Here is a 25,698-nt window from a genome sequence, read left to right as displayed (position 1 = left end):
CCTTAGTGCCATGATATAGTAATTGGAGTTGGATCAGGGGTTGGACTTGATGATCTTGGAGGTCTTTTCCAACCCAATTTATTCTATTATTCTATTATTATTCTATACTCTTTTATTTAATAAAAGTTGACATAAACATTGATAGGTATCCTTGAAATCCCAGATTCTGGGGATGTTTACTATGACCTTTTGTGATGAACAAGCATCCACACAGAAGAATTAAAGAAAAAAAAGAGGTGAGGAGGGTGAAAGGAGCTTTTTAGCAGTTTGCTGTTTGTGTTCTGGCTCATGGGCAAAAGCAGGTACTGTCTGAACTTAGGCTATTAGAAAAGCAGTGTAATTTATCACAGTAAGTTCCTGAATATAAAATAATGACTGTACTCTAATGTGTATTCTGGTGCACATCACCCTGAGGTTTTGAGAAATATCTCACAGTCCCAAGTGTGGTGACAGTGCAAGAGTCTCCCATAACTGTGTTTAATGATGGGTAAACATTAAGTGAGGATCAGTGTATAATGAAGGTAAGACAGTCTCAAACGCTTCCTCCCCCTGTCCACGAAGGAAAAATGTCAGATAATGCACATCCTTAACAATATATGAGAAAAATGTTTGTTTGTTTCTTTCAGCCAATGGCTAACTCTTGACTTGGAAATTAGAAGCCTGTGTTAAGGTGCTACCAGTTTGCAGAGATTGCTTTTCTTAAAAGCAATCGCCTCATAAGGACAATTTAAGATGCCTTAAAAAGAGAGGAAGACATTGAATAAACAATCAGAACTGAAAATCAGTGACAGGACAGAAAATGCTTTCTGGAACAAAGCCTGTGGCAATTGAGAGGTCAATTTTATAGAAGTAAAGAAATGCAATAAGGGAAGGTTGATAATATAATCTTGATTCTTCAGCACAGTGGCTCAGGATTTTTGCTGCAGAGGTGTTACTTTTGATGTTCTTACCTATAGTGAATACAACTGTAAATAATCTTTCTGTGTTGCTATGCATTTCTGTTTCTTTAACTTTATTGTTTAGCATTTTCTATAAATATCAAAATTTAGAATAGTCGAATATAATTAGCACATTTTCAGTTCTGTTAATATAAACAATGATAAGGTATTATTTTTATTTTTTTTAAAGCAAATAAAGCAGCATGAAATTTGGCTGTGAAAATTGACCAGTTTTTTCTCCCTTGATTTATCAGTGGGCTATCAGTATGGTGTCGTGTCCTTGGAGTAAATTTGTAATTTTCAGGATTATAAAATTTCATAATATTATCTATAAGAGAAAAAATATGCTAACATGGATTTGAGGATAAAGAGAAAAGGCTCTCAGGGATGTTAAAATTATTCCTAATCTAAGTATTACAAAACCCAGGAGATTATTAAGAGTTTGTGTGACCTATTCAGAGTAGACACTGAACCTTGTTATTTCTTCAGGCTTACTTTGATTTCCATTGTTCCTAACTCCTGCTGCATCTGTGTCCTGTAGTGCACTCAGGTAATTACAGTGATGTAAATTGTGATGATTAAATAAAACCTATCTTTAGAAATTACCTTCTCTGAAGTAGAATAAAAGTTCAGTGTAACCCACATTCATCGTAACGTTAGACATCACTTTGTATGATGAAGACAAACCACTTGTTCATGCAATGTCTTTCTACCTTTTAGTAGAGAATTACAATTCTGCGAATTTGTGATTTATGTCTTGTTAACACAGCAAAATTTATCAACTGTTAATGGACTTCATTGAATATTCTACAGCTACTTTCAGAAGTAAAGTATCTTTTACATCAGTAAAACATGCTTCTCTCTCTCTCTCAAAAGATGTTATCTGATTTTTTTTTCTCATCTGCTAATTTTACTTTACTTTCCCTACTTTCATGCTAATAAATTTTCCATCAGCTGCTACATAACACCATCTCTAATAAGTTTTTTTTTTCCTTAGCAATATAAAATGTATGTTCTTATTCGGCAACCAGTGGTCTAGTGACATATTTTCTTGTAAAGACTCATTGGAAATTTATACTGAAGTCAGAAAATTAAATGCAGCAAACTGAATTGAGACTGAAATACTTCTGTGTGGCAACATGAATATGTTTTGTTTGTTTGTTTGAGTTTGTATCCTTAGTTTAGTTTTTTTGAAACCACGTTTAGTTCAGGAAGTGTTCCTGAACTAAAAACAGTTTTCTTATTAAAAGGATGTTGGATCTATACTTGGTCTGTTCTTCCTGTGCATCAACATATGTCATACTTCAACATAGCTGGAGGCTAGGAAGCTTGGTAAAGCTGTTCTTGTGTCATAATAGCCTCCTCTAGACATGCCTTAAGGCTAGATGTTTTCATTTCCTTCATAAACCAAAACCACCCCTGGCTTTGAACATTTGCTTGATTTACATTCTAGGGTAATTAAGTATGACTTTATAAAACAGTTCTAATCCTAATGCAGTATTTGGTAATCTTTTCTAACCAATGTCCTTTTTCGGCCTTCAAAGTAGTCCACAGTTTTAGCATTATGATAACATATTTCCTAATCTCACTAGGTATTCATGTTGTCATTCACATACTCACATTTTGTTGTGCTAATTATCTTTTTAACAGAATACGAAAATGTGTTCAAAATACCTTGGAGATACGATGGCATTTTCATAGTAAAAGCTATCAGCTGCCACAGGTACAAAACCAAATACTTAAAAAACAGCCAACAGAGAGAATCGGGAGGATATAGACTCCACGAAGAAACACAGCCCTCTGCTGGAAGAAAAGCTGAATCTAGAGGGTGAAATATCTGAAGGATATGTTCCTGGTGTACAAAAAGGTAAATACAAACTATATGAAGATGTTTCTTTCCACTACATAGGTGCAAGCCCTTTCAGAAAACAACAGTCTTTTGGAAGTATCAAAGTCTGTTTTAAATTTAGTATACACAGACTGTGGACCTTGTGCCCATACCACTACATATAGGCACTCAGTGCAGACAGAATCTGGGAAGGATAATGCTCTTGGCCTTTAATAAATGTCTCTTGAGCATATGTAGAATGTAATTCTAACTTAATAAGTTGATTTCATGGGGGATTTTTCATGGGAAAGATAGAAGGCACATATCTGATATTTGTGTAGATTCTGCTCGCATTTCTCACAGGCATCTGTGTTTCAGAATATGAAGATGTCGAAAAAAGTTTGCAAGATTCAATTATTCTTAGGTGCTAATGTACACTTTTTCTAATTTATTTGTTTATGTTTTTTATTGATTGTAATATGGATAATAATATTTTTTATAATAATTTTTTTATAATAAATGCTTACTGTGGATTATACCAGTGTAAATAATCAAAGTGGAGCAAATTTCCATGTAGCTTAAAACTGATTTCTGAAACTGGAGGGATATTGTTTTTTGTTCAAGTTCAGATGTTAGTGATAATTATTATGTTTTCTATATATTTTCTATGTAACAAATCTAGAATGTAATGTCTTTTTCAAGGTATCTACAGTTTTTTAAAAATCTCTTTTTTTGTAGGTGATTCATAATATTGTTTCTTTTAATTAATTTTATTTCATATTTGGATAACTCTACAGTCAGGCCAAAATACTTCTAAAATGAAAAAGTTGATTGCCTATGACACAAATAGTATGAGAATTATCATGAATTAGTTCTAACTTATGAAACAGCTCACAGTCTCCTATCAGTGCTAAGAGATATATTTGAAATACTAATTAAAAACCAAGTTGGTAACTTTTTTTAATTTTGTAACCTTTTTTCTTTTTAATACCTTAAAATATATTGTATGCAATTAAAATATTGAGATGTACTAAAATACAGCTCCACAAATAGACCTAAAATATTTTTTCCTAAAAACTATTTTGAATAAATACCTTTTTTTTAGAGCAGTTTTTTCTGCATATCATAAGATGATAGATTTGGTGTTACTGTATTTGTATCTATTTATTTATGAGCATTTATATATATGTGTTTATCTTATTTATATATTTAATTTCAACAGAATTTCTAATTGTCAAGTAAATTTTCTGTGCTTTTATTGTGCTACAATTCATGTAGTTAGTTACTCAGCTTTGGTTTTTCCTCCCACAGTCTTAAAAAAGCAGATGATATTTAGTTTTGTTTGCAATTAAACAATTATTTAATATTCAGTCTGTTTTTTAAAATCCAGAGAACTGATTTAAGCAGTGACATGCTAGATTACAATAAAGATTTTATATTATTTGTTTATATTTGTAATATTTTAAAAGGCAGAGGCAACAGATGTCCATATCTCTATTTGAGAGTTACAAACTGACTGCCCCAATACTATTAAAAACATTGAAAATTGCAGTCACTGTCAGCATTGTCTCAGGCTCCTTCTTTACAAAGGTGACTGACAGGCTTGCACAGCTTCTGTTACATGTTTCAGCTATGATTTTGTCGGATTCCTGACTGAAACCTCAGTGGCTTCTTTGCACATTATTTCTTTCTTTCTGCTCCAGAGGTCACTATCTTCCCATGAAAGTAGCCACCTTTTCAAAATGATTCCAAAGTTTTGTAACAGAATGAAAAACCTCTTGCTAACATTTCATTATATTATGTAATTTTACAACATGTTCTCTTGTTTTTCCTGGGACTTCACCTTTAAACATAATTTTTTAAACTTGCAAGGATCAGTCAAATCATGAAGTTATATTTTTCTTTTAAACATTATGTATGACTTTTATATAACATCTTTCAGAAAACTTGTTTTATTTTCTTAGGTATCAAAAATATACAGTGATGTTCATTGGGAACTGATGGAAATACAAAAGGCAACGAAAAGAACTGACCCTTGGATTATTAAGTAAGCAATAGTAACAATTGCACACTGCTAATAAGCAGTCAGTGACAAGAATTCTCTCCTTTCTATTGCTGAATATACAGATAGAGTCAACACCAAGAATAACTATGCCAAAGAACAAGAATACCAAGTACTTTGATATTTGGTAGGAGGTTGCACTTGACTTTGCTCCATATGCCGATGCCTCGATGCCAGGTTTTATTTGGCAAGGTAGCAAGTGACACAGTGGCTCTTTTCCATTTGAGGTGAGGAAGGCTTACAGGCATAATTGAAAGACATCAGTAAATTTTCAAAATAAACCTGAGTGTCCATAGCAGGTTTTTCAAAACCCCTTGATGGTAGTTATGGAGTATATAAATTTCATATAAGTCATGAAATTTGGCCCATCTTACTCATTCAGAACTACTGGGGTTCACTGGGAATTTATATGCCAGTTCCATAATTCAAGTTGTGCTACGCCCTACCTGAGATGGGTCAGCATGCACAGTTCTGGCGTTCCAGAGGGTTAATGTTATAAAGTGCCTCATGTACAGCAGTGGCTAAAAACCTGTCCTGCTCACTGATGCTTCATTCAAGGAAGTAAGACTAATGCTAATGGCTGAGTTGTACGTGCAAACTCGTGTCCTTTGTAACCTTATTTCAGTAAATGTTAATTTCTCATCCATTTCAAGGGACTGTCCCATGTAACTCCCATTCCCTGTCTCTTCTAAAGCACCATTTTCATTCAAATTCACCACGGAGTTGGCCTCATTATTTTACTAAGAGCTGTAAAGTAGCAATTATAGAGCTGAAGTTTCTTGTTACTGAAATTATTTTTTTTTTAGGAAATGAGGACTTTGGAAGGCTATCTGTTATCTGAGGATCCATTTATCTTCTCAGGTTAGCGCCATGTCTCTTCAAAACGAAGACACTGCAATTCTCTTACTGCAGGGTGTCTGTTTCCATATACTGATCCACTCAGCTCGCAGGAAGTATTGTGAACACAATATACTCCCTGATCATTTGTGGAGGAGAATTATGTTTATTGGATAAACAGAGGAATTTCATAAAGTTCCTGGCAGCAGTATTATATTCTCTAAGAGATTGGCCATCTGTGTCTGCTAGACAATTGGGTGATTCCAGAACACTGTGGCACCCTTTATGCTTCCAAATGTGACTATGAACTACAAGAGCTACTTCTACCCCCAGCACAGGTGGAATACCTGTAAAAGCTGTTATTCACTTCTGCTCACTGGATGCCTGTTTGCCAAAGACGATTCTCATCTGCATGTATCTAAGAATCTTGTGCCACACATCAACCCATCTTTGCCAAGAAAACACTGAACTCTAGAAGTTGTTACTGTCAGAAATAAATGTGGTAATTTTTGTTGTTTACAGGCCAGCAGCATGCTTGCCATACTTTCTAAAAAGACAGGAAGTAAGCAATCTGAATAATTTATTGTCATGGTTTAACCCCAGTAGGCGGCTGAACACAGCCGCCCTCTTGTTCACTTCTTCTGAGCCAGGATGGTGTGGAGAAGCAGAAGGGTAAAAGTGAAAAAACTCATATGTTTAAATAAATACAGTTCAATAGAAAAAAACAAAAGCCACACACACACAAGCAAAGCAAAACAAGGAATTCATTCATGGGCATTCACCTGTCATGGGCAGGTAGATGTTCAGTCGTCTCCACGAAAGCCAATCTCCATCGCATCTGAGCATATGCTATGGAATATTCCTTTGGTCATTTGGGGTCAGCTGTTCAAGCTGTGTCCCCTCCTAATTCCTTGTGCCATCCAGCCTGCTTACTGGTGAGGTGAGGTGTAGCCTTTACTCCGTGTAAACACTGCTAACATTCCTGTGTTATCAGCACTGTTTCCAGCACAAACCCAAAACATAGCACCCTACAAGCTACTATAAAGAATATTAATTGTATCCCAGCCAAAACCAGTATACTTATACACAGCCCATTGTAATTCTTGCATTCAGTCAGTGAAATGTCTTTATTTGATGTACCAAATAGGAACTATTTAGCATTTATGTCAACTGCTTTTGCAATATGTGGTAGAATAAAATACAGTAGAATTTGGGGGTGCCTTGGCCCCCTCCATGAAAGGACCCACTCTCAGAGGGGCATAAAGAAGAGGTCATTGTGGCTGTAGACATTTTCTCTTCTTTGAATTTTCTTTCAAGTGCTTTCTTCAAGAAATAACTGTAATTACTAAATGTGATGGTTTCGCTTACCGTTTATAGTGCTCAATGCGCCACAGTAAAGAGCTGCACCTGATTAAAATGGGGGGTTGGTTGTATCATTTCCAGTTTCTTTAGATTATAACATTTGGCAACTTTATTTCAAAAACTGATTAGTGCTCAGGAACTTGAAACATCTTTCAGTCCCGCAGAAGGCGTACTTGCTGCCTGCTTCAGAATATTGACAATTAATAAGCCTTGAAGCACAAAGTAACATTGACCTTCGCAAAACAGAGCACTCCTACAGTGTATTTTATGGTAACTATCAACATCAGGAAAACCTTACTTTGGCTAATATGACTGATCCTTTTGATGTCTGCTATCCAGGGGCATCTGTGCTTGATAGTCAGCTAAAGCAGAAAAGTTGCTGACACAGTCCTGAACAAAGGAAGGTTGTTTAGATGCAATAATACTGTTTCTTTAAGTTGTCACATCACTGTGGATCTCTTTGTCATTGGCATTAAACAGCAGAACTAAAGAAGGATCATAGCTCCTTTTATAATATGTTCATACCTTAATATGGGAGCAGGAGGCATCCTGGGTAACATGAGTTTACTCAAATGTTGTTACTGCTCAAGAAATTCTAGTCTTGCACTCATAAGATGTCTATGCACTTGTAATACAATCCAAAATGTCTGTGTCTCAGAAAGGATGAGTTCAGTGTAGGATTAAAAATTGTATTTTTCTGTAAGAGGGATAGCTTAGCAATACTAGAGATCTCAGTGTGTCTCTCTGACTTATTTCTATTGTCACCATGCCTTTTTCTTTTTATTCTAAGCTTAACAGTGGATTTCTTGGTCTTATTTTTATTGAATTCAGGATAATTTTGACATTATATTAGAGGTATTTATGCTAATTATATATTTTTTACCTCTAAGGTAAATTCACAATCAATACATTTATTTTTAGTTACTAAAGCTTAACCTCTTAATTTCAGAGCCTTAATTTGCATTCAGGAAAGAATATTAGTATATCAAAAATTAAAATCATAGTCAGAGATTTCGCTAAATTGGAAGTATTTTATTATACAAACCCTGAAACCAGAATTTTGTCATAACACTTGTCAAAGCTAGACTGACTTCTGAAAATAATTCTCCAATTAATGTCACTATGTATGTCTAAGCAAAAGAAGAGGCGTGTAAAATAATACATTTTTGATGTATATGAGCCTGTGAATGCAAGCTTCGCAATGTCTCCACAATGTTTGGAATTTTAATTATATCTTAAATATGTATATAGAGATGATCTGATCAAATACTCATTATCTCCTTTATGGGTTCCAGCTGAGAGAAATCAGACAGCATGGACCTTGATTCTGTAACTTGTTAAGTTCCTTGCAAACCTCATGTTGCTTTTAATTATGGGAAAGATCAGGTACTGAGTAAAAAGTATTATCAAAACCGTTGTGTAATTTATTACTATGTATTCAGATACTCTACAAGTTAGTTTAGTGTTTCACTGGCATATTCAATGTTCTATCAACTCGTCTGAATTAGAAGCTACTGGCAAAAGTTGTTAGCAATGGTTATAGTGACCATTGCTAGAGGTGATTTTATCATATAATACCAGAATAAAAAAATTTTTAAAGTATACTTTCTTTTCTATTTTTCTTTCTTTCTTTTTTTTACCATTCCATCCTATACCTACGATTAAACTTTTTTTCCTTATCAATTCATATTTACAGAGTGGGATCAACAGCTACGTGTTTTTGTCCCCTTGTAAGGAAACTGCTGTAGTTTGGGAGTCTAAGCCTTAAGATGTATGCAATAATAAATACTGCTGTGTATTGTTAACCTTCTTCACTAGGCTATACTCTCCGTGACTTAGCACTTTGTTCATTCCTCCTTTCTTTTTTCTAAAGCAACTTTCATTATGTTCAATGTGCTTTCAGAAAACCTCTAAATTTTATGGCCTTTTTGTGATGTCCTCTGATTCCTTATCATTACTGTGATGTACTTCTCTGAGATGGGTTGAAAGGTAATTAAAACAGTATTCCAAATTAAGCTGTGTCACTGACTTAAAGATGAACATATTACTCTCTTTTTTTCCTAATGTTTTCTATCCCATTTCTTACTTAATTTCATCTTTTTAGCTTCTTCAACGTTGCTAAATATTGAGTAGACCTTCTACCTGTTTGTGGAAATACATACATATGTTTCTTAATTTAAAACTTTAAATGTACTTAATTTCTCTGATCTTGTACTTCTTTTTGAGTTTGGACACTAAATGATGTGTATTCTTTTGCTACCCATTTACTTAGTCTTGAAAGTTTTCTTAAGATTTTTGTTTGGTTTGGCCTTGCCTATTGTAATCACATTATACGCAGACTTTTAATTTAACTACTCATTGCCCTTTCACATAATTAATAGATATATCAAAGAAATAGAGATGGAATTTTGAGATGCCATGCTGTTGATCTATTCTTTCAATGAAAATTGATCATTTAATCTTAATTCTGCATTTTTTACTGGTATTAGTATTTTTCACCTTGCCTTCTGACTACTTCACTCTTTAAAAGTCTTTTGTACAAGATTTTGTTCAGTTTCCTCTAGAATTCTGTCACTGTGTCACAGCTGTCAGCTTGCTTAGCCATTATAGGGCAACATGAGCAGTTTTTCTGTTTTGTTTTGGTAGTCTTGGTGCAAATCAAGGCTCTGGAGACTGTTTCATGTGCAAGAAAGAAAGTGTGGTGTTTTCCTGTAACAAGCCTTTGTTCTGAGGTGCATTAAAATTTCTTTGTTCTTTTGTTCTTTTGAAAGAAGTTATAATGCAAGTAAAATACCCATGATAATGGCAATAGGTAAATAATACCAGAAATTAATCATCTGTACTGACAGAAATATGCCATGTATGTTTTCTGTTTCACCTGGTTAGATGATTTCCTATTCATATCCCATGACAGTGATGTAGACTGCGCCTTGCAACCTATTTTGTGTGACTGTGAATTAAACTAAAAATGCTAATTACAAGGATGTTTTTAGGAATATCAGTATTTGGGGCAAAAAATAGAAATCTGTTCTTTCTATACCTCAGTGAAAAATTTAATTTTTAGTTTTTTTTTACTATGTCTGGTAATTTTTTTCCAGCTATTTGCTAGACTGGTAGTTAAAGTCATGCTTGCATTACAGAGAAAGTAGACCTTTCAGCTGCCATCTGAGGAGGACTAGAATAACATGTGGTATCGACAGGTGTGAGAAAGACAGATTTGTGGTGGCACAGATTTGAAAGACTGTTCTGCAGTTCATACTCTTTTCTTTATGTTCAGTGCCATCACTGAGAAAATGATGAAGATTGCACAAAACTAAAAATACTGAGGCTGTTGTACATCATACAGCACAGGCTGTTACTTTTACACATACACGTTGTGGCTGATAGTGCTATAATTTTTCATGAGAAAACTACAACTCTGAAAGTTGCTAAAAATATATTCTGTGACACTTCACAAGGTAAGTCTTGACTTCATCACTAGATGAAACCTCGGAAGCAAGTAAAGGAAGAGTATCTATAAAATAATCTTGTAGGAATGGCTCTTGAATTAGTGATAAAGCCTCTTTATTTTTGTGTTCTGTTGTCTTAACTGCACTAAGTATGCAACACTTGTTCAGGATTTTTTCGGTTTTAATGCAATAGACATCTGTAAAATTCAACCACTATTGGTCTTAGTTCTGTTGTGGTGGATTTGTTTTGCCATTTAAGACACACTTTTGTATATGTTATTGACCAGAATAGTTCTCTAGGGAGCATAGAGGGAACATTTTTTCTGCCTGCTGAAACAATATTAAAAATAAGATACAAACACGAGCAGCCATTTTTAAATTTTAACCTGATATCCCTCTGTTTCTTTTGCCTTTTGTCAAATTGACTCACATCCAGAGATATAACAAAAGGCCTTTTTTTTAACGTATAATAAGGACTAAATGTGTCCTGACAACTGTTGCAGTTATTATTATCTTGATCTGTAATTATGGCAAGTTTTCCTTCTTACAATGCTGTTAAATCTGCTATTTAGAGTGGAAGTCCTTATCCTCTGCTTTGACATTGCCTACAAGTCTCTTTTAACGTGAAAAACTGATGTCAGTAAAAAATTTGCTTCACAAATGGCATTTGACCACAAAATTACAGTGAAGTCGGTTGATTAAGTGAAGATGGTTCTGAAGTAAATTCACCCACTAGCCGTGTTGACTCTTACTTTGTTTCATAAACATGTGAGGTATGAAACAAAGCCTTGTGTATAGCTACACCAATACTTGCACAAAGATCTAATGTTGGCAGGCTGTTTAGGTGCAAGTGAACTGGTAGCATGAGTAGTTTTGATATCTGGCTGAAACTGCATGAATCTGCCAGGGTAGATATTTTGAAATTCTCTCATGCTTACCTGTTCAAGAAACGAAGTAGAGAATCAAAATAAATCTTTACTAATTCAGATCTGATTTACATTTTCCTTTATGGAGAGGGACTACCTTGGAATAATTCCAAATAGATGGATTCACTTTGTGTGTATTTCTATTAGGAATGAGTTAAAGCATTTTGAATTTATTTGGACCGAATACTGTATGAAGTTAAAAGAAACAGAGGAGAAGATTATAAAGGATGAAAAACACCTTGAGGAGTTAGTGAAGCAAAAAGCAGAAATCCAGGAAGATGCAAAATGTTGGAACAGCAAAGTGAGTCTTGAATATTTATAAACAAGCAAGTAAATGAGTATCTTTTATTGAAAAGTACATGAATGCCTGAATATTTTGTATCTTTAAGAGTTAAGGTCCTCTGTAAAAGTTAAAATACAAATATGGATTTAAAAATAAGAACTGATAGATTCTATAGAACTCTCTTGTTCATTATTTTGTTTTAGTATTATTTTTTCAGCTTTAATTATTAAAAATATCATAAACATCTTACAGTCCTGTAAGTGACCTGGATATTTTTAATCACTGGATGCATATCTGCTTAATATCACTTATATTCTTAAATCATCTGGAAGAAAGTGTACGTTTAGTGGGACAGCATAAGCGTCCTCTGGAATTATCAGATTTTGTGACCTGAGATGGCATGTGATACTTCTACAGCATGCATAGTGATACTCTATTTTACTTAAAATTCCTATGTTTTCTGCTATATTTGTCTAGAATTCACTTTGAAATTTTATACTTCGCAGTCTAAAATCTGGAGTTCCTCACACTGCCTGACTGATTTTCAGTTGATTGACAGCTTTATGTGTGGAACCAGTAGAAAATGCCTAGAACAGGATTTAGATGCCCACAACAGAACCTGCAGTTTTTTCTATATGTATGTATATGTATATAAACAAGTGTAAATAGAATATGAAAACCTTTCTTTTGTATATGCCCAGTACAACTGTGGCTTGTGCATCTAGATAGCTGGGTCTTGCCAAGGCTCAAGTGGAATCCAGAATACAGATGGAGGATTTCTGAGAAGCTGAATGTTCCAAACAAGCCCAGATCTTAATTAAAAAAATAAAAACAAACAGCAAGGCAGTCGCCCTGCAAAAGTAAAGATACAGTCATACGACAGCCACCAATGGGCATGTTCTTGCTGGTTTTTTCCAGCTGTGTATTACAGTTTTCTTCCTGTTACTGATGCCAGCAATAGCTACCAACTGATAACTAGAACACAACTATATTCAAATAGAGCTAATACTTATTAGTAAACCTTTTTTTTTTTTTTTTCCCCTTTTGTTTTTCTTTTTTCATGTGTTTCCAGCTGTGTTTGATGACCTGGAATACTTCAGCATGTCCATTATCATGGCTAGGCTTCCTGAATGAATATTTGGGAAAGCCTCTACTCACGCTTCCTACAAGCACGCTGATGGCTAAAAAGGCCAATGCGAGATAGACAAGTCCAGTTGCAGAAGGTACAGCAGAAAGACTCCCCAGGTGGTATCAACAAGACGCGATTCTTTCTGCGTTGTCTTTTCTCCTTGGGAGCGATCCTGCGTGTGTTCTCAAAAGCAGCAGCAGTGTTATAGATAGTTTGTCTCCAGGCCTCCCAGTTGGAGGCCAGGGTAGACCAGTGGTGATGATCAATATGGCCAAGGCTGAGGGATTGTTTCAGGCAGTCCTTGTATCTCCTCTTCGGGGCTCCCCTCTTGCGGCAGCCAGTGGCAAGTTCCCCATATAGCACGATCTTAGGGAGGCGATGGTCCTGCATCCTGGAGACGTGCCCTGCCCAGCGCAGCTGAGTTCTCAGCAGCATGGCCTCAATGCTCGTGACTGCTGCCTGTTCAAGGACAGATGTGTTGGTCACATAATCCATCCTGCGGATGTTAAGGATTGTATGGAGGCAGCGCTGATGGAAGCGTTCTAAGAGACGCAAGTGGTGGTGGTAAATGACCCATGATTCAGACCCATATAAAAGAGTAGACAGTGTAATGGCTCTGTAAATGCTGATCTTTGTACTTCTCTTGAGGTGTTTGTTTTGCCACTCTCTTCTACGGAGTTATCAAAAGCTCTGTATGCCTTTGCTAACCTGTTGTCTATTTCAGCATCAATCTTACCATCTGAGGAGATGATGCTTCCCAGGTAATTAAACTGCTGATTTGAGCTCTGTTTCACCAATGGTGATATGGGGATGATGGAAGACTTCCTGAGGTGCAGGGTGAGAGAAAACTTCTGTCTTTTTCAAGCTGACTTCCAGACCAAAAAGTTCATCTGCCTCTGCAAAGCAGGATGTTAAACTCTGCAGAGCTGCTTCTGTGTGGGTGACGAGGGCGGCATCATCAGTGTAAAGCAGCTCAAGGACAAGATGATTTAAGGTCTTAGTGTGGACCTTCAGTCACCTTAGGTTGAATAGGTTCCCATCAGTACGATATCGAATGTAGACACCATTTTCATCATCGAGGTCTGCCGTGGCCCTTTGGAGCATCATGCTGAAAAAGATTGTGAATAGAATTGGTGCAAGAACACAACCTTGCTTCACACCATTGGCTATTGGAAATGGCTCAGAAAGTGCATGGCCATATCTGACTTGGCCGTGCTGGTCCTCATGAAGTGAGATGATCATTTTGAGGAACTTGGGAGCAGGACAACTCTAATTTCAAACCCTGGCAGATGAAGCTCAATTAGCCCTGTAAGATTATCCACCTAAGAGAAGGTTACTTCAGCATGTACTACCTGGGTATTAAGACCAACACAAGAGAGAGAGAGAGATGCACAACAGTGATAAGGTGGAGCATGGAACTGCTCCATTAGGTGGCCGCCTTAGTTTATGCTAAAGGTGAACCACAGTTAAGTTTAGTGTAAAGCTGATTTGCTATTTTCAATTTTCTCCAAAAAGGTGGCTACATCAATGAACTGAATAAATATTTATAAATAATAGTGATATTCAGAAAGCTCAAAGTGATTCTTCTAATCATCATGCAGAAGTTGCTGAGGTAATGGAGATATTTTAGGAATAGGAAAAATATTGGATTTATTTGTTAGTGACTTCAGTGGGGTTTGAACTGGATCCAAATTATGACAATTGTCACATACAGCAATAAGTCTGAAGACAGAATGAGGGATGTGAACTAATGTTTTTCAGCATTGTTTTTCCTAGCTCTTCTCTTTTTTTAATTCATGCTGGTTTTTAAACTTTATATATGACCTATTAGGAGTGTTTCAACTTTGACACTGTAAGGACAGCTCTGAGTTTTCTTTTATCATGTTACTCAGATTTACATTACAAAAGATATCTGTATGCATTAAATTTATTTTCTGTATCTACATGGGCTTTGCTTTTCAAAGATTAGAAGTAACCCTTCTTATAAAATTGATCTCATACTTAACTATTAATCCTTTATTCTTTTGTCTTCGTTAATTAACTGCACAGTGTGACAGTATTTCAAGTCATTCCTGTCAAAATGTTTGCTCTAAAAACATTGGAAGAGGAAAAAACATTTCTGCATAGTGTTTTTCCTATGTATTAGCAATTTAAAAACTGGGACATTCTGCTCATACTTACTCAGTTGTGGTTTTCTCCTCTGTAGATGTAGCTAATTTCTCCTGCAAAGTCTTTCTCACACTTCCCCTGAAGTGTATTTTGACTCAGAATCATAGAATGGTTTGGGCTGGAAGGGACCTTAAGGATCATCTACGTCCAGCCCCCTGCCATGGGCAGGGACACCTTTCACTAGTCCAATTTGCTCAAAGCCCCATCCAACCTGGTCTTGAACACGATCAGGGTTGGAGCATTATATTTCTTAGAGTGTTTTACATGTTGAGAGTAATTTCAAATCACTTTAGGCTGAAATTTATCATTCAAATTTTCTAATCTTTACTTAAAAGAAAAATAGCTAAAATTATGCAAAAGACAAAATCCATACAATGAGGATGTTTCCGAAATTCTTTTTTTCTTTAACAGAAACCTCAGTCCCAAAAATATTTTGGTAAAAACTTTTATAATTTTTTTTCATATATGATATTTATTAATACAGACTTTGAAATACTGTTTTTCTCTATTTTCTTTGAATTCTTGTAAGATACTATGCACCCATGTTTTGTAACTCTTCGTTTTATTGATTCCAAATAGCTACACTTTATATTGTACATAATATTCTCAGTGCATTTGTAATAAAACAAAAAATCTTTTAGTTTCTTCTGCCTTTGGACCCTAGGTGTATGCTAGCTTTATGTAGCTGACTGGTTACCTTCTTTATCGTCCCAGAAACTTTGGATTTTATTGTCTGATTTCAGCAAAGTAATCTGAAAAGTTCTTTAAGATAATTAGATTCTTACAAGTTTTGTAGAAATTGATGACAGAGTAGAATAAATGCATCTTGTCAGCATGAAAGCATTCCTTACTAGATCCCAAAAATGCCATACAAGAATTATCGGAAAAGGGAGGGGATAAAAAGATCAAAGAAAGGAGGAGCTATGTCCATACTTCTTATTAATGGTCCAAGTCAGAGCTCATACCTTAAAATTCCAAAGTAAATCAATGATGGGACACAAATGGATAATAAACCAGGCTTCATTAGTTCTGATGTTGATGGAGCTACTTAATGGATTATTAGAACATTTTAAAATTAGTGATGGAGCTTTCCAAATTTATTATTTTTAATTTCATTGATATCTTTCTTGAAGGATAAAATTTTTATTTCATCATACTTGCCATAATGGAGAGAGACCTTACCCATTTTGGAGGTATTAACTGATAAACTGAAAGAGAAAACTCAGATTTGTAAGGACATACACAGACAAATGCGGAGAACCAGGATTTAAAGAGAGTTCTTGGAAAACAGGTTTGAGAAACGTTATTACTTGAGACCATCTTGAACACTAAAACTTTAAGGAATCCTAGAAAGACTGGGCACATCCACAAGAGAAATCCTTGGAACGTTATCTATTTCATACATAATTAGTATAGTTGTGAGTATACCCTGATTATTGTCCTTCTACATGTTCAACAATTCATGAAATGCCTGTGAAAGTTCAGATTCAAGACAGAGTGAATGGTTATGACAAATTCCAGGCAATGAAGGATTCCAGGAGCTAAGTCTATTTATGTTTTCAAAGGATGATCTAAAGCTATCCTTTGAAGAGGAAATATCTTTTCAGACTACCATTTAATATAGTCCCAGGAAATAATGAGTTTAGGCTGAACATATAATTCAGTTCAGAAATATTACCTTTTAAATCTTGCTTAAGTGGAAAAACAGGATTCTTAGTTAGCCTAATACAATCTCAGATTTCTATTTATTTCTTTCTTATGATAAATTAAGTTTACTCTTTGAAGGGTTTTCTGTAATGGTATTTTATCTGAACCTTTCACTCTTTCAATTCTACTTTCAAGACCACTAACCTAGGATGTAACACATCAGATCTTAAAGGAGAAAACAATTGCTAATCCCTCCTAAAAGTTAGAAGGTGTGTTTATTCCTCTTACATGTTACCAAGAGGACAAATGAAGAAGGTTGTTTGTAGGTCTTTTTATTTGAAAGCCATCTTTTATGTTTTTGGAGCTCTTGATTGAATAAGAAGTGTTTTAACCAAAGGCTATATCTAAATATAGTAGAGGGGTCAACACACTGTCTCATGTTAGTCTAAGAATTTGAGTGCTTGTTTTGATTAACTGTATGTATCCTGACGGAGCCCTGACAGGCTACTTCAGCAGGACTAAAAAAGAGTGACTGTCCACTTCCTACAAAGCTGCAAAATAGAGAATTGTCTGCTAATGTTTCTCCTAGAAAGGTTGGCAGTGTATCTTTCCTTGCATAGTTGCATTTAGAACATGCAGTACATATAAGAAATGCATCTTGTTCTCACCTGAGATTCCACAGGCATGTGCAGTTTAAATAGTCTCACTTCCTGTCTTCTAAAATGTCTATCATATTTTCTCAATATGTTTTATAAGTCTGTTGAAGGGGGTCTGCTTTTTATAGTTGATAAGGAAATTGTCACACACACTGATGTTGAGTGCTGTGTAGAGGCATCCAGAAATACAGCTGCCTTTGGGAAAATGGCCATGAATTCATTTTTTTCACAAAGTATTCCAAGACTGATTTTAGAAGGAACTAAAATACAAAGTTTATGCAAATTTGGGTGGGGCAAAAAAAAAATTCTAGTTACTTGAATACTCTGGGATTTGTTGTCCATATGAACACTCTCTCCCTATCTGTGTTACCTTTCCTTCATATTACTTTAAACATCTTGAATGAAAGAAGCTGGGGAAACCCAGTTCATCTGACCTGATATTAACCTGTTTCCCATGAAGACAGTGTCTTAGAGATCCTGTTAGATCAGAAAATCTCAGGTCTGCATGCTATGCACAGTTGCTAAATATATGAAAGCTTAGGAAAGGAAAAATCAAATGCTTAGTATGCTTCTCAAATGGGGACAGAGTTCCTGAGTAAGCTGCAGAAGCTGTGATAAAAGTTTCAACACCTGTACATAGAGCGTACACATTGCACTAAAGAACTACTTTCAGCTGCAGTCCACTTGCTTTCTGCTTAGAATATTTATGTTCCTCCTGCCTCCTCACTTGAAGTGTTTTGACTTCTAGGGTCATGGGTAGCCTTGTATTCATCAAAACAATTTTGCTGCATGTGAAAGGTATAGGAAATCAGAACGGAACAGTTGTTGTTTGGTTCCTTTCATTTCTTTACAGCTTCAGCACACATCTGCTTACTCTGCACTGTTCAGATGAAATACTCTCTTGGCTTTGGTGTTTTGAAATTTAAGTCTTTTTATAACAGAGACATTTTGGCAGGAGTCTCTGAAGCCATTTAATCACTGCCTTCCGCAAAAGAAGATTTGCTCTACTTATACACATTTTAAGAAACAAAGAGATGAAATGTTTAGGGTTTTCCATGTTGGCTATTTCAAAACTTCCCTGGGCAAGGTGAATAGTTAATTGTCACTGACGTTTTGTCAGTATTTTAGGGTATGTGTTACGTTCTTAAGGTAATTTTTTTTTTTCTGGTAGAGAATTCTTTTTCCTACATAGTCCTTGCTTTGACCTGCCTCTGGGCCAGGGTAACTGAGGTTATTGTTATTAGATCCATTGGGGTAGATTAGAGTGAAATGACACTGAATGACTTCTCATTTGATTATCTTGAGACTGCAGGGAAGCACCAGTGGTGTAGTGGTATCATGCAAGATTCCCATTCTTGTGACCTGGGTTCGATTCCCGGCTGGTGCATGGAAAACCTTCAGCTCTCATCCTCTGCAGTGCCTAAATGTGTTAGGTGTAGTTCACCAAGATGCATATAGGCAGTGTGTTTTGTTCTCTTCCTTTGTGCTTTTTGTGACTTGAATGTTGGAAAAGGTAGTTAAGTTACTGAGGGCTTGCACTCTCTTACAGGAATTTCAAAGACTATTTAAACTGAAAGACTGTATATTTAGGAACCAGCAGTTGACATGTGCTGAAAGAGAGATGTGCAGTGTGTGTGTGTGTGTGTGTGTGTGTATGAAACAATTCCTGATGGTTAGTCCTTGACCAATCAGAAATCTTTGGGTTTTGGAAGGTAAATTATGTTTCCTTTCTTTAACTAAGCACCTCATACTAAAGAAGCTGATCTTTGACAGAAGTATTCTGACCACTAATTCAGCTAAAGAAATGTGTGAAAAGTGCTAATCTGTTGTGGGTTTGAAGACTAAGTATCAGAAATAATGTTGTATATCCTGTGAAGGTCCTCACAAAACCGTTTAGGTTTATCATTCTGATTCAGTAGACAAACAGTTATAGTAACAATTTATTATTCAGTAATCCCTTTCTTCTTCAAACAGTTCACTTCTACTGAAACCTTGTTAGTATGCAAATAAACTAGAATTGTTTTATGTGACCTAAGATTTCTGCAAATAGCAAATACTTGTGATTTGAAGTCATCAGCTATATGACTAACCTGTGCCACTGCACTGGTATGAAGCATCCTATACAAGGCTATTTATCATAAGAAAGGTGAACTGAGACTTTGTGACAATTTTTAACACTTTAAGGTAAAAGGGCTGTTTTTACCACTTTCTTCTCATCCAGGACTGCTAGTTTTCTATTATATTTGGGCCCAAAAACTGTTTAATATTAAAAATTCATCTCCTTCAAACACAAGAGTAGTCCATTCCAATGAGTAGGAAGTCAGGTAAAAATGCCAGGAGGTTTGCTTGGATGAACAAGAAGCTTTAGGCAAAACTCAGATGCAGAAAAGAAGCATGTAGAAGACAAAAGCAGGGATAGGTAACCTGGGAGAAACACAGAAACATTGTCTTGAGCATGCAGAGATGAAGTTAGAAAAGTTGAAGCCCAAATGGAATTGAATCTGGCAAGAGATATCCAAGGTAACCAGAAGGACTTCTGGTTATGCATAGATCACAAAAGAAAGACTACAGAAAACGTGAACCCATTGCTGCACGAGGCAGAGAGCCTGATGGTACAGAACATGGAAAAGGGTTTTTTTTCCCATTCTTTACTGCAAGAGCCAACCTTCAGAAATCCCAGGTCCCAGAGACCAAAGGGAAAGGCTGGAGCAAGGAATGCATACCCTTTCTGAAAGAGAATCTGGTCAGGGAATATGCAAACTGGACATACATAAGTCCACAGGCAGTGATTGGATGCACCCACGAGTGCTGAGGCAGCTTGCTGATGTCATCATGAGGCCACTGTCAATAATCCTTGGGTGTCTGAGAGAAGTGCTTGAGGACTGGAGGAAGGCAAATATCACTCCTATGTTCAAGAAAGGCAAGGAGGATCCCAGGAACTGCAGGCAAGTCAGCCTCACCTCAATCCATGGAGAGGTGATGGAGCAGCTAATCCTGGATGGCATTTTCCAGGCACATTTCACAAGGACAAGAAAGTCATCAGGAGTAGTCAACATGGATTTGCCAAAGCTTCTAGAAGCCTCTCACAGAAGCCATCCCTGTACATTACCCCCCTTCCCAAAACCTGGCCGCACAAACCCAGTACAGCGAGTCATAGCTAGTATTTTCATCCCAGGTATGTAGTCAGTCAGAAATGTATCTCAAAGCTATACATTTTTGGTAAGAGAGGGAATTTCACTCTGTAGATACTGTGGTTTACTTGCTGTTGCACCACTCCACTCCTTTCGCTTGCAGAATGTCCAGTCTGTCAACAGTTAGCAAAGTTAACATTGCTATATGTAATATAGTCTTAGTTACAATAAATTAGTGAAAGCATTGGGTTTATAGTAATATATAATATGTAACATATAATATATAATAAATAATATACAACTTATGATATGCTAAGATTATAATATAGATTATATGATAAAATATATATGCACTTAAAGCTTACATGAAAACACACAGGGAAAGCGACCAGTTGCAAGAGCTACTTGCAAGGTAAAAGTAAATGTGATTGAAGTGCACACAAGCTGAAATACCTCTCTACCAAAGCAGCAGTTGAATGGTAGTGAATTTTGAATACGAAAATATAAAAGAGGGTGCAATTTATAGTTGATGGCCTGGTCTCTGCAGATATTCTGTTAGAGCAATTACCACTTGGTGTGTCTAAACAAAGTGCCTGTCTGTAACCACCAGTTAAACTGTGTCCTTGGGCTACTGAATAGTCAAAATATATTCATGCAATCACCAAATGTTATCATTACTCTTTCAAAATGTTGCTGCATTTTGGAGAGCAGTCCAGATGCCACAGTTTGTCCAACAGACTCAGGATTTTGATTCAGATCCAATATATGTATACATGGGCAAGAGGGTGGGAAGTGGAGGGTGGCGCCGAGGGCATGAGTTTTTTCCTGGAATTATCCCTGGAACAGATATATAAACTTTGATCTGGAAATAAGGATTTTATTCATTGATTACAAGACATGTTTTCCACATGGACACCGATCTCTGTCACTTCTATTTCCTTGAAGTTCCCAATAATCTTTGGGATTTGAGAATATGAGGGGATGTTTGGCACTTGATTTTGTATTTTCTTAGGTATGTGGCATCTGGCAGATGTTTATGATCTCTTTATACAGAAATCTCCCTCTCCAAGTGCTGATGGCATATACACTTCCAAAGTGCAGGTATGAATTGTAAGACAGCTCAGCTTCTTTGTATATATAATATTTTTAACTACCAAAAGAAAATTAAATTAAATCTGGAAAATATTGTTACTTTTCTATAGTGTGGTCTATATTTATTTATCTCTCTTGTACCTGAGACTCTGTTGGAATTTCTTTTTTTTAATATAATTTCACGATGCTTGAGAAAAAAATTAAAAGCTATGCTACTCTTCAGTGTGATGTTATAGCTACACTTTCATTGCTGTTGGCCATTAATTTGTTTTCTTATGCATTGTACAGGCCTTTTTGGTCCCTCATAAGAATTTGGAGTGGAATCTTAAAACAGAGGTTCAAGATCAAAAAGGAGTTTAAAAAGTGACTCCAGTAAATATGACAGTAACAATTTTACTTCAGCTCCAAATTCTTCTTCTGCCTTCTTTCTACTTGTACTGTGAATTAGTTTTGAGTAGCTTGTGACCAACTCACATAGAAGGGTTATGTCTTTTGCCATAATTTCTCATGAAAACATGAAACACTTTATTTGTATCTAGTTATTCACAATAATTTAGTTTGTTTTAAAAGATAAAAGGTCTTTACTAATAATCCATAGATGCAGTGACATTATAATTGGATATTTTTATGTTTCTTCAGTTTCTGTAGAAACTGCAACCAAACCTTTACTATACCTTACATTGATGCATGCATTGTACAATGGGGTAGCCATTTATTTTCTCTTGATGTGAATGGTTAAATGGATATAACCCAATTTGGCATCCTTTTTTTGTTTGTCAAATGTACCTCTTTTCTTCTGAACTTCAGTGATGTTCCATTCTCAGATAAGTGTTGATATTTCTTTAGCTTCTCTCACTGAAATCCCAAGTTTGGCATCACCAAAAGGAGTGTTCCATCTGTATTCATCCTTTGGCAGATGGATTCCATCAGCTGTCTTCTGCAAGGGCATGGAGGATGGTTATATTAAAATTGTTTTACTAATTACCAGGCCTTAAAACCTCAAGAAAAACACTGATTGAAAGCTGCAGGACTATTATCAGAAGAAGTCCTTAATTTCTGCATTCAGGTTGCTAGCAAAAGATATAGGCCTTAAAGTGGGGTTGTCAGAATAAAGCTCTGGCTTCAGTCTGAGCAGCGACTTCCCAGAGACCAATCCTCCTTTCCTTATGATACCAGAAAATCAAAGTCAGTGTTTCTCTCAAAGTTTCCTAGTATGGTAGATTCACTCTGGCTGGGCATCACATGCCCACCACAATCACTCTATCACTCCTCTTGTCAGCTGGACAGTGGAGAGAAAATATAAGGAAAGGCTTGTGAGTCAGGATAAGGACATGTAGAGATCACTCAACACTTACCATCATGGGAAAAACAGATTTGACTCAGGGAAGCTGATTGAATTTACTACCAATAAAATCAGAGTAGAGTAACAAGAAATAAACCAGAATTTTAAAATACCTTCCCACCACCCCTCCCTTCTTCTTGAGCTTAACTTTACTTACGATTTTTTCTGCCTTCTTCGCCTCAGGGGCACAAGGTGATGGGGAATGGCAAATGAACTGTGGTCAGTTCATCAGGTGTTGTCTTTATCGCTCCTTTCTGCTCAAGGGGATGACTCCTCACACTCTTCCCCGGCTGCAGTGTAGGATCTCTCCCATGTGAGACAGTGAGACACTGGCTCCATTGTTCCTTCCTGCTCATTCTCAAATGAATACTCCCATGCTGTGAGTTTTCTAATGTTGGATTCTAATCCAAAATCATGTAGAATCAAAAGAACAAGCCAAAACTGAAGGGAGGCATTGCAGTATTTTACTGTAAGTAAGTCCTTGAGTCAGAACCCCCTTTGGGTCCTTTTGCAGTGGTCCCAGATAGGAGAGATTTACTCTGAGAGCTGTCAAAGACTATTTTTCTTTAGAATTAAATGTTGGATTTACTGTGATGACCAGAAGTCCTTCTGAGGTTTTTATTCCCTTTTTTTTTTTTTTTTTTCCACAGAGGAAAGTCTGAACCATTTTTATTTGCTTCTGAACAATCTCCATTTGGTTTTGTTACAAAATTTGTTTTCTTCCATTCTGTGACCTTGAACTGTGTAAGTGCTCAATAACAGAATCTAGTATCTACATCTCCCATTTCTAAATGGGGCTTACAGGGAAGCTGGAGAGGGACTCTTCATCTGGAATTATAGTGATAGGACAAGGGGTACTGGGTACAGACTGAAAGAGGGGAAACACCTAGTGAAAGGTGTCCCTGCCCCTAGCATGAGTGGTTGTGACTGGATGATCTTTAAGGTCCCTTCCAACCTCTTAACATTCTGTGATTCTATGATTCTATGGAGACGTCAAGAGCATAGAAGAGTTTGAGAGACAAGTAGCAGATCTAGAACTTAAGATGCATTTAAAGACAGCCATGAGTAAAAGTAGTAGAGTTGGGACCACTCACTAGCATTTTTTTTTGTCATTATGAAAAAAAAAAAAAAAAAGAAAGAGGAAACAGAAGTCAATACTCAGAAGAGCAGGATTTTGCAGCTGTGCAGTTGTGCTGTGATATAGCATAAAACACAGCATGATTCCAGCCTATTTTTGGCCTTTCTTGCTTTCTGTATTAGAAAAATCTTCCTGTCTATTTTAACTGTGGTGTTCTGTTTTCTTACAGAAGGTAAGCTGTTTAATACTTTCTTGTTTCCTATGTAGTTCTTACTTACAAGCTAAAGATAACAACTAATTGGTAAGCCCCCAGTAATGGCATGCTGGGGACCCTCTTCACTTCCCTGCTTTATGGATGCTACTGATAATAATGTTTTTCCTTTCTCTCATGAGAGGTCCATTTTCTATAATAAGAAAAACAAACAGAAGATAGAAGATTTTTTTATTAAAACCAGTTCCCCAACCGACTTTCATTGACTTAATTAAGTATACTTGTCTCTTTCAAGCCTTTATTTTACTTCTGGTACATCATTCCTGCTGTTTTGACATTTTTCAGTTATCATCTCAATCATCTTGAAAGTATGGCAAAAGAGCCATTTTATTCCAGTTGTATAGTGATGACCTAATAGCCTATTCCACATATTTGCAGATTATACTAGTGGTATTAACCCTCCCTAAGCTTAAATTACAGGAAAAATTTAGGAGAAATAACCTTTTGTCCAGATCTGCTCCAATGGAATACCAACTGAACTTATCTGACTGAGAAATATTCCTTTCATTCTCTTCTAGATCTGGTGATCTTTTAGATTTTTGAAAGCTTTGCTTATATGGAATACTATTGCAGTGGTAATAGATAGCAGAGGGTATATATTAGGTGGGCATGCACCGTTCATGGTAACATGTTGTTTTATGATAGGAAAGACATCTGAAGCTTCTCTCCTGTCCTTTCCTCTTCCCCCCCTCCCCCCATCTATCCCCCCAAAGAAAGTAAGAGGCTTAGGAACCTAAATTGAAAATACAGTAATCAGTGTGAAACAAGTGGTTATTCTGTAAGGGTCTGAAAGAGGAGGGCATTTTCAGTGGACCATATTGCCAGAAAAGAAATAGCAAAATTTCTTTGTTTTTGTTTCCAAATCAACAGGGAGAAAACTAGCTATTAGCTGAGATAAGGAGTTTTCTGTAAGCCATATACTTGTCACAGAACATTCCTACAATCAAGTAAGATCAACATGTTCAGTTTAGATTTTTTCTCTAAGACCAGATGCAAGAATTGCTGCTGCCTCAGCAAGAAGGTTTTTGGTTTTTTTGTTGTTGCAGAATCGTCTGTAGGTTAGTAGTTCTGTTATCCAGCTATTAGTACTTAACTTGTCGTGGGTTATCGTCTTCTCAAGCTATTAAGTATTACTCTGTTTGAGGGTCTCTTGACACAGTCTGAATACTTCCCCACTTTTGGAGGAGAGACAGAAGCTGTTGAACAGTTCAATAGTTCAATAATGGATTATGAGTAGTTTATTTTTGATGCAGATTTAATGAGTCAATTTGAAAAATTAAAAGAAAAAAAAAAGATTCTTCTAGTAAGTAATAGTATTTTCCAAACAAGGCATTCATGGCAGTGAGTAATGTTGTTAGCCCTTCCCTAGCTGAAACTAAGTAGAAACAATGTGACAAAGATCACATCATTAGTTTCCTGGAAACCTAGAGAGGTGTGGTGTAAGTTATACATCATGGTCTACACCTGTGTATTTGCCTCTGTGTTAAAAGCTTAAAAA

General features: G+C 36.1%; 1 protein-coding gene and 1 non-coding gene across 2 annotated transcripts in view; both read left to right on the top strand.

The window, feature by feature from the left end:
• Positions 1-25,698, top strand: part of CCDC178 (coiled-coil domain containing 178) — a 182,995-nt gene that overhangs the window by 38,846 nt on the left and 118,451 nt on the right. The window contains 11 exon segments of the mRNA XM_027883171.1: positions 2,589-2,594; positions 2,597-2,680; positions 2,683-2,774; positions 2,776-2,805; positions 4,731-4,813; positions 6,188-6,337; positions 11,550-11,703; positions 12,758-12,865; positions 19,945-20,461; positions 21,430-21,518; positions 24,159-24,161. Coding sequence (XP_027738972.1) covers positions 2,589-2,594; positions 2,597-2,680; positions 2,683-2,774; positions 2,776-2,805; positions 4,731-4,813; positions 6,188-6,337; positions 11,550-11,703; positions 12,758-12,865; positions 19,945-20,461; positions 21,430-21,518; positions 24,159-24,161 — 1,316 coding nt within the window.
• On the top strand, positions 18,603-18,673 carry TRNAG-CCC. Its single transcript has one exon. It is a non-coding gene; the product is annotated as a tRNA-Gly (tRNA).

Source organism: Empidonax traillii, unplaced genomic scaffold (assembly GCF_003031625.1).
Source record: "Empidonax traillii isolate 1590-97213 ecotype Southwest subspecies unplaced genomic scaffold, ASM303162v1 scaffold119:size1479319, whole genome shotgun sequence".
Lineage (NCBI taxonomy): Eukaryota > Metazoa > Chordata > Aves > Passeriformes > Tyrannidae > Empidonax > Empidonax traillii.
The sequence above is the reverse complement of the archived record's forward strand: the minus strand, read 5'-3'. Positions and strand labels throughout refer to the sequence as shown.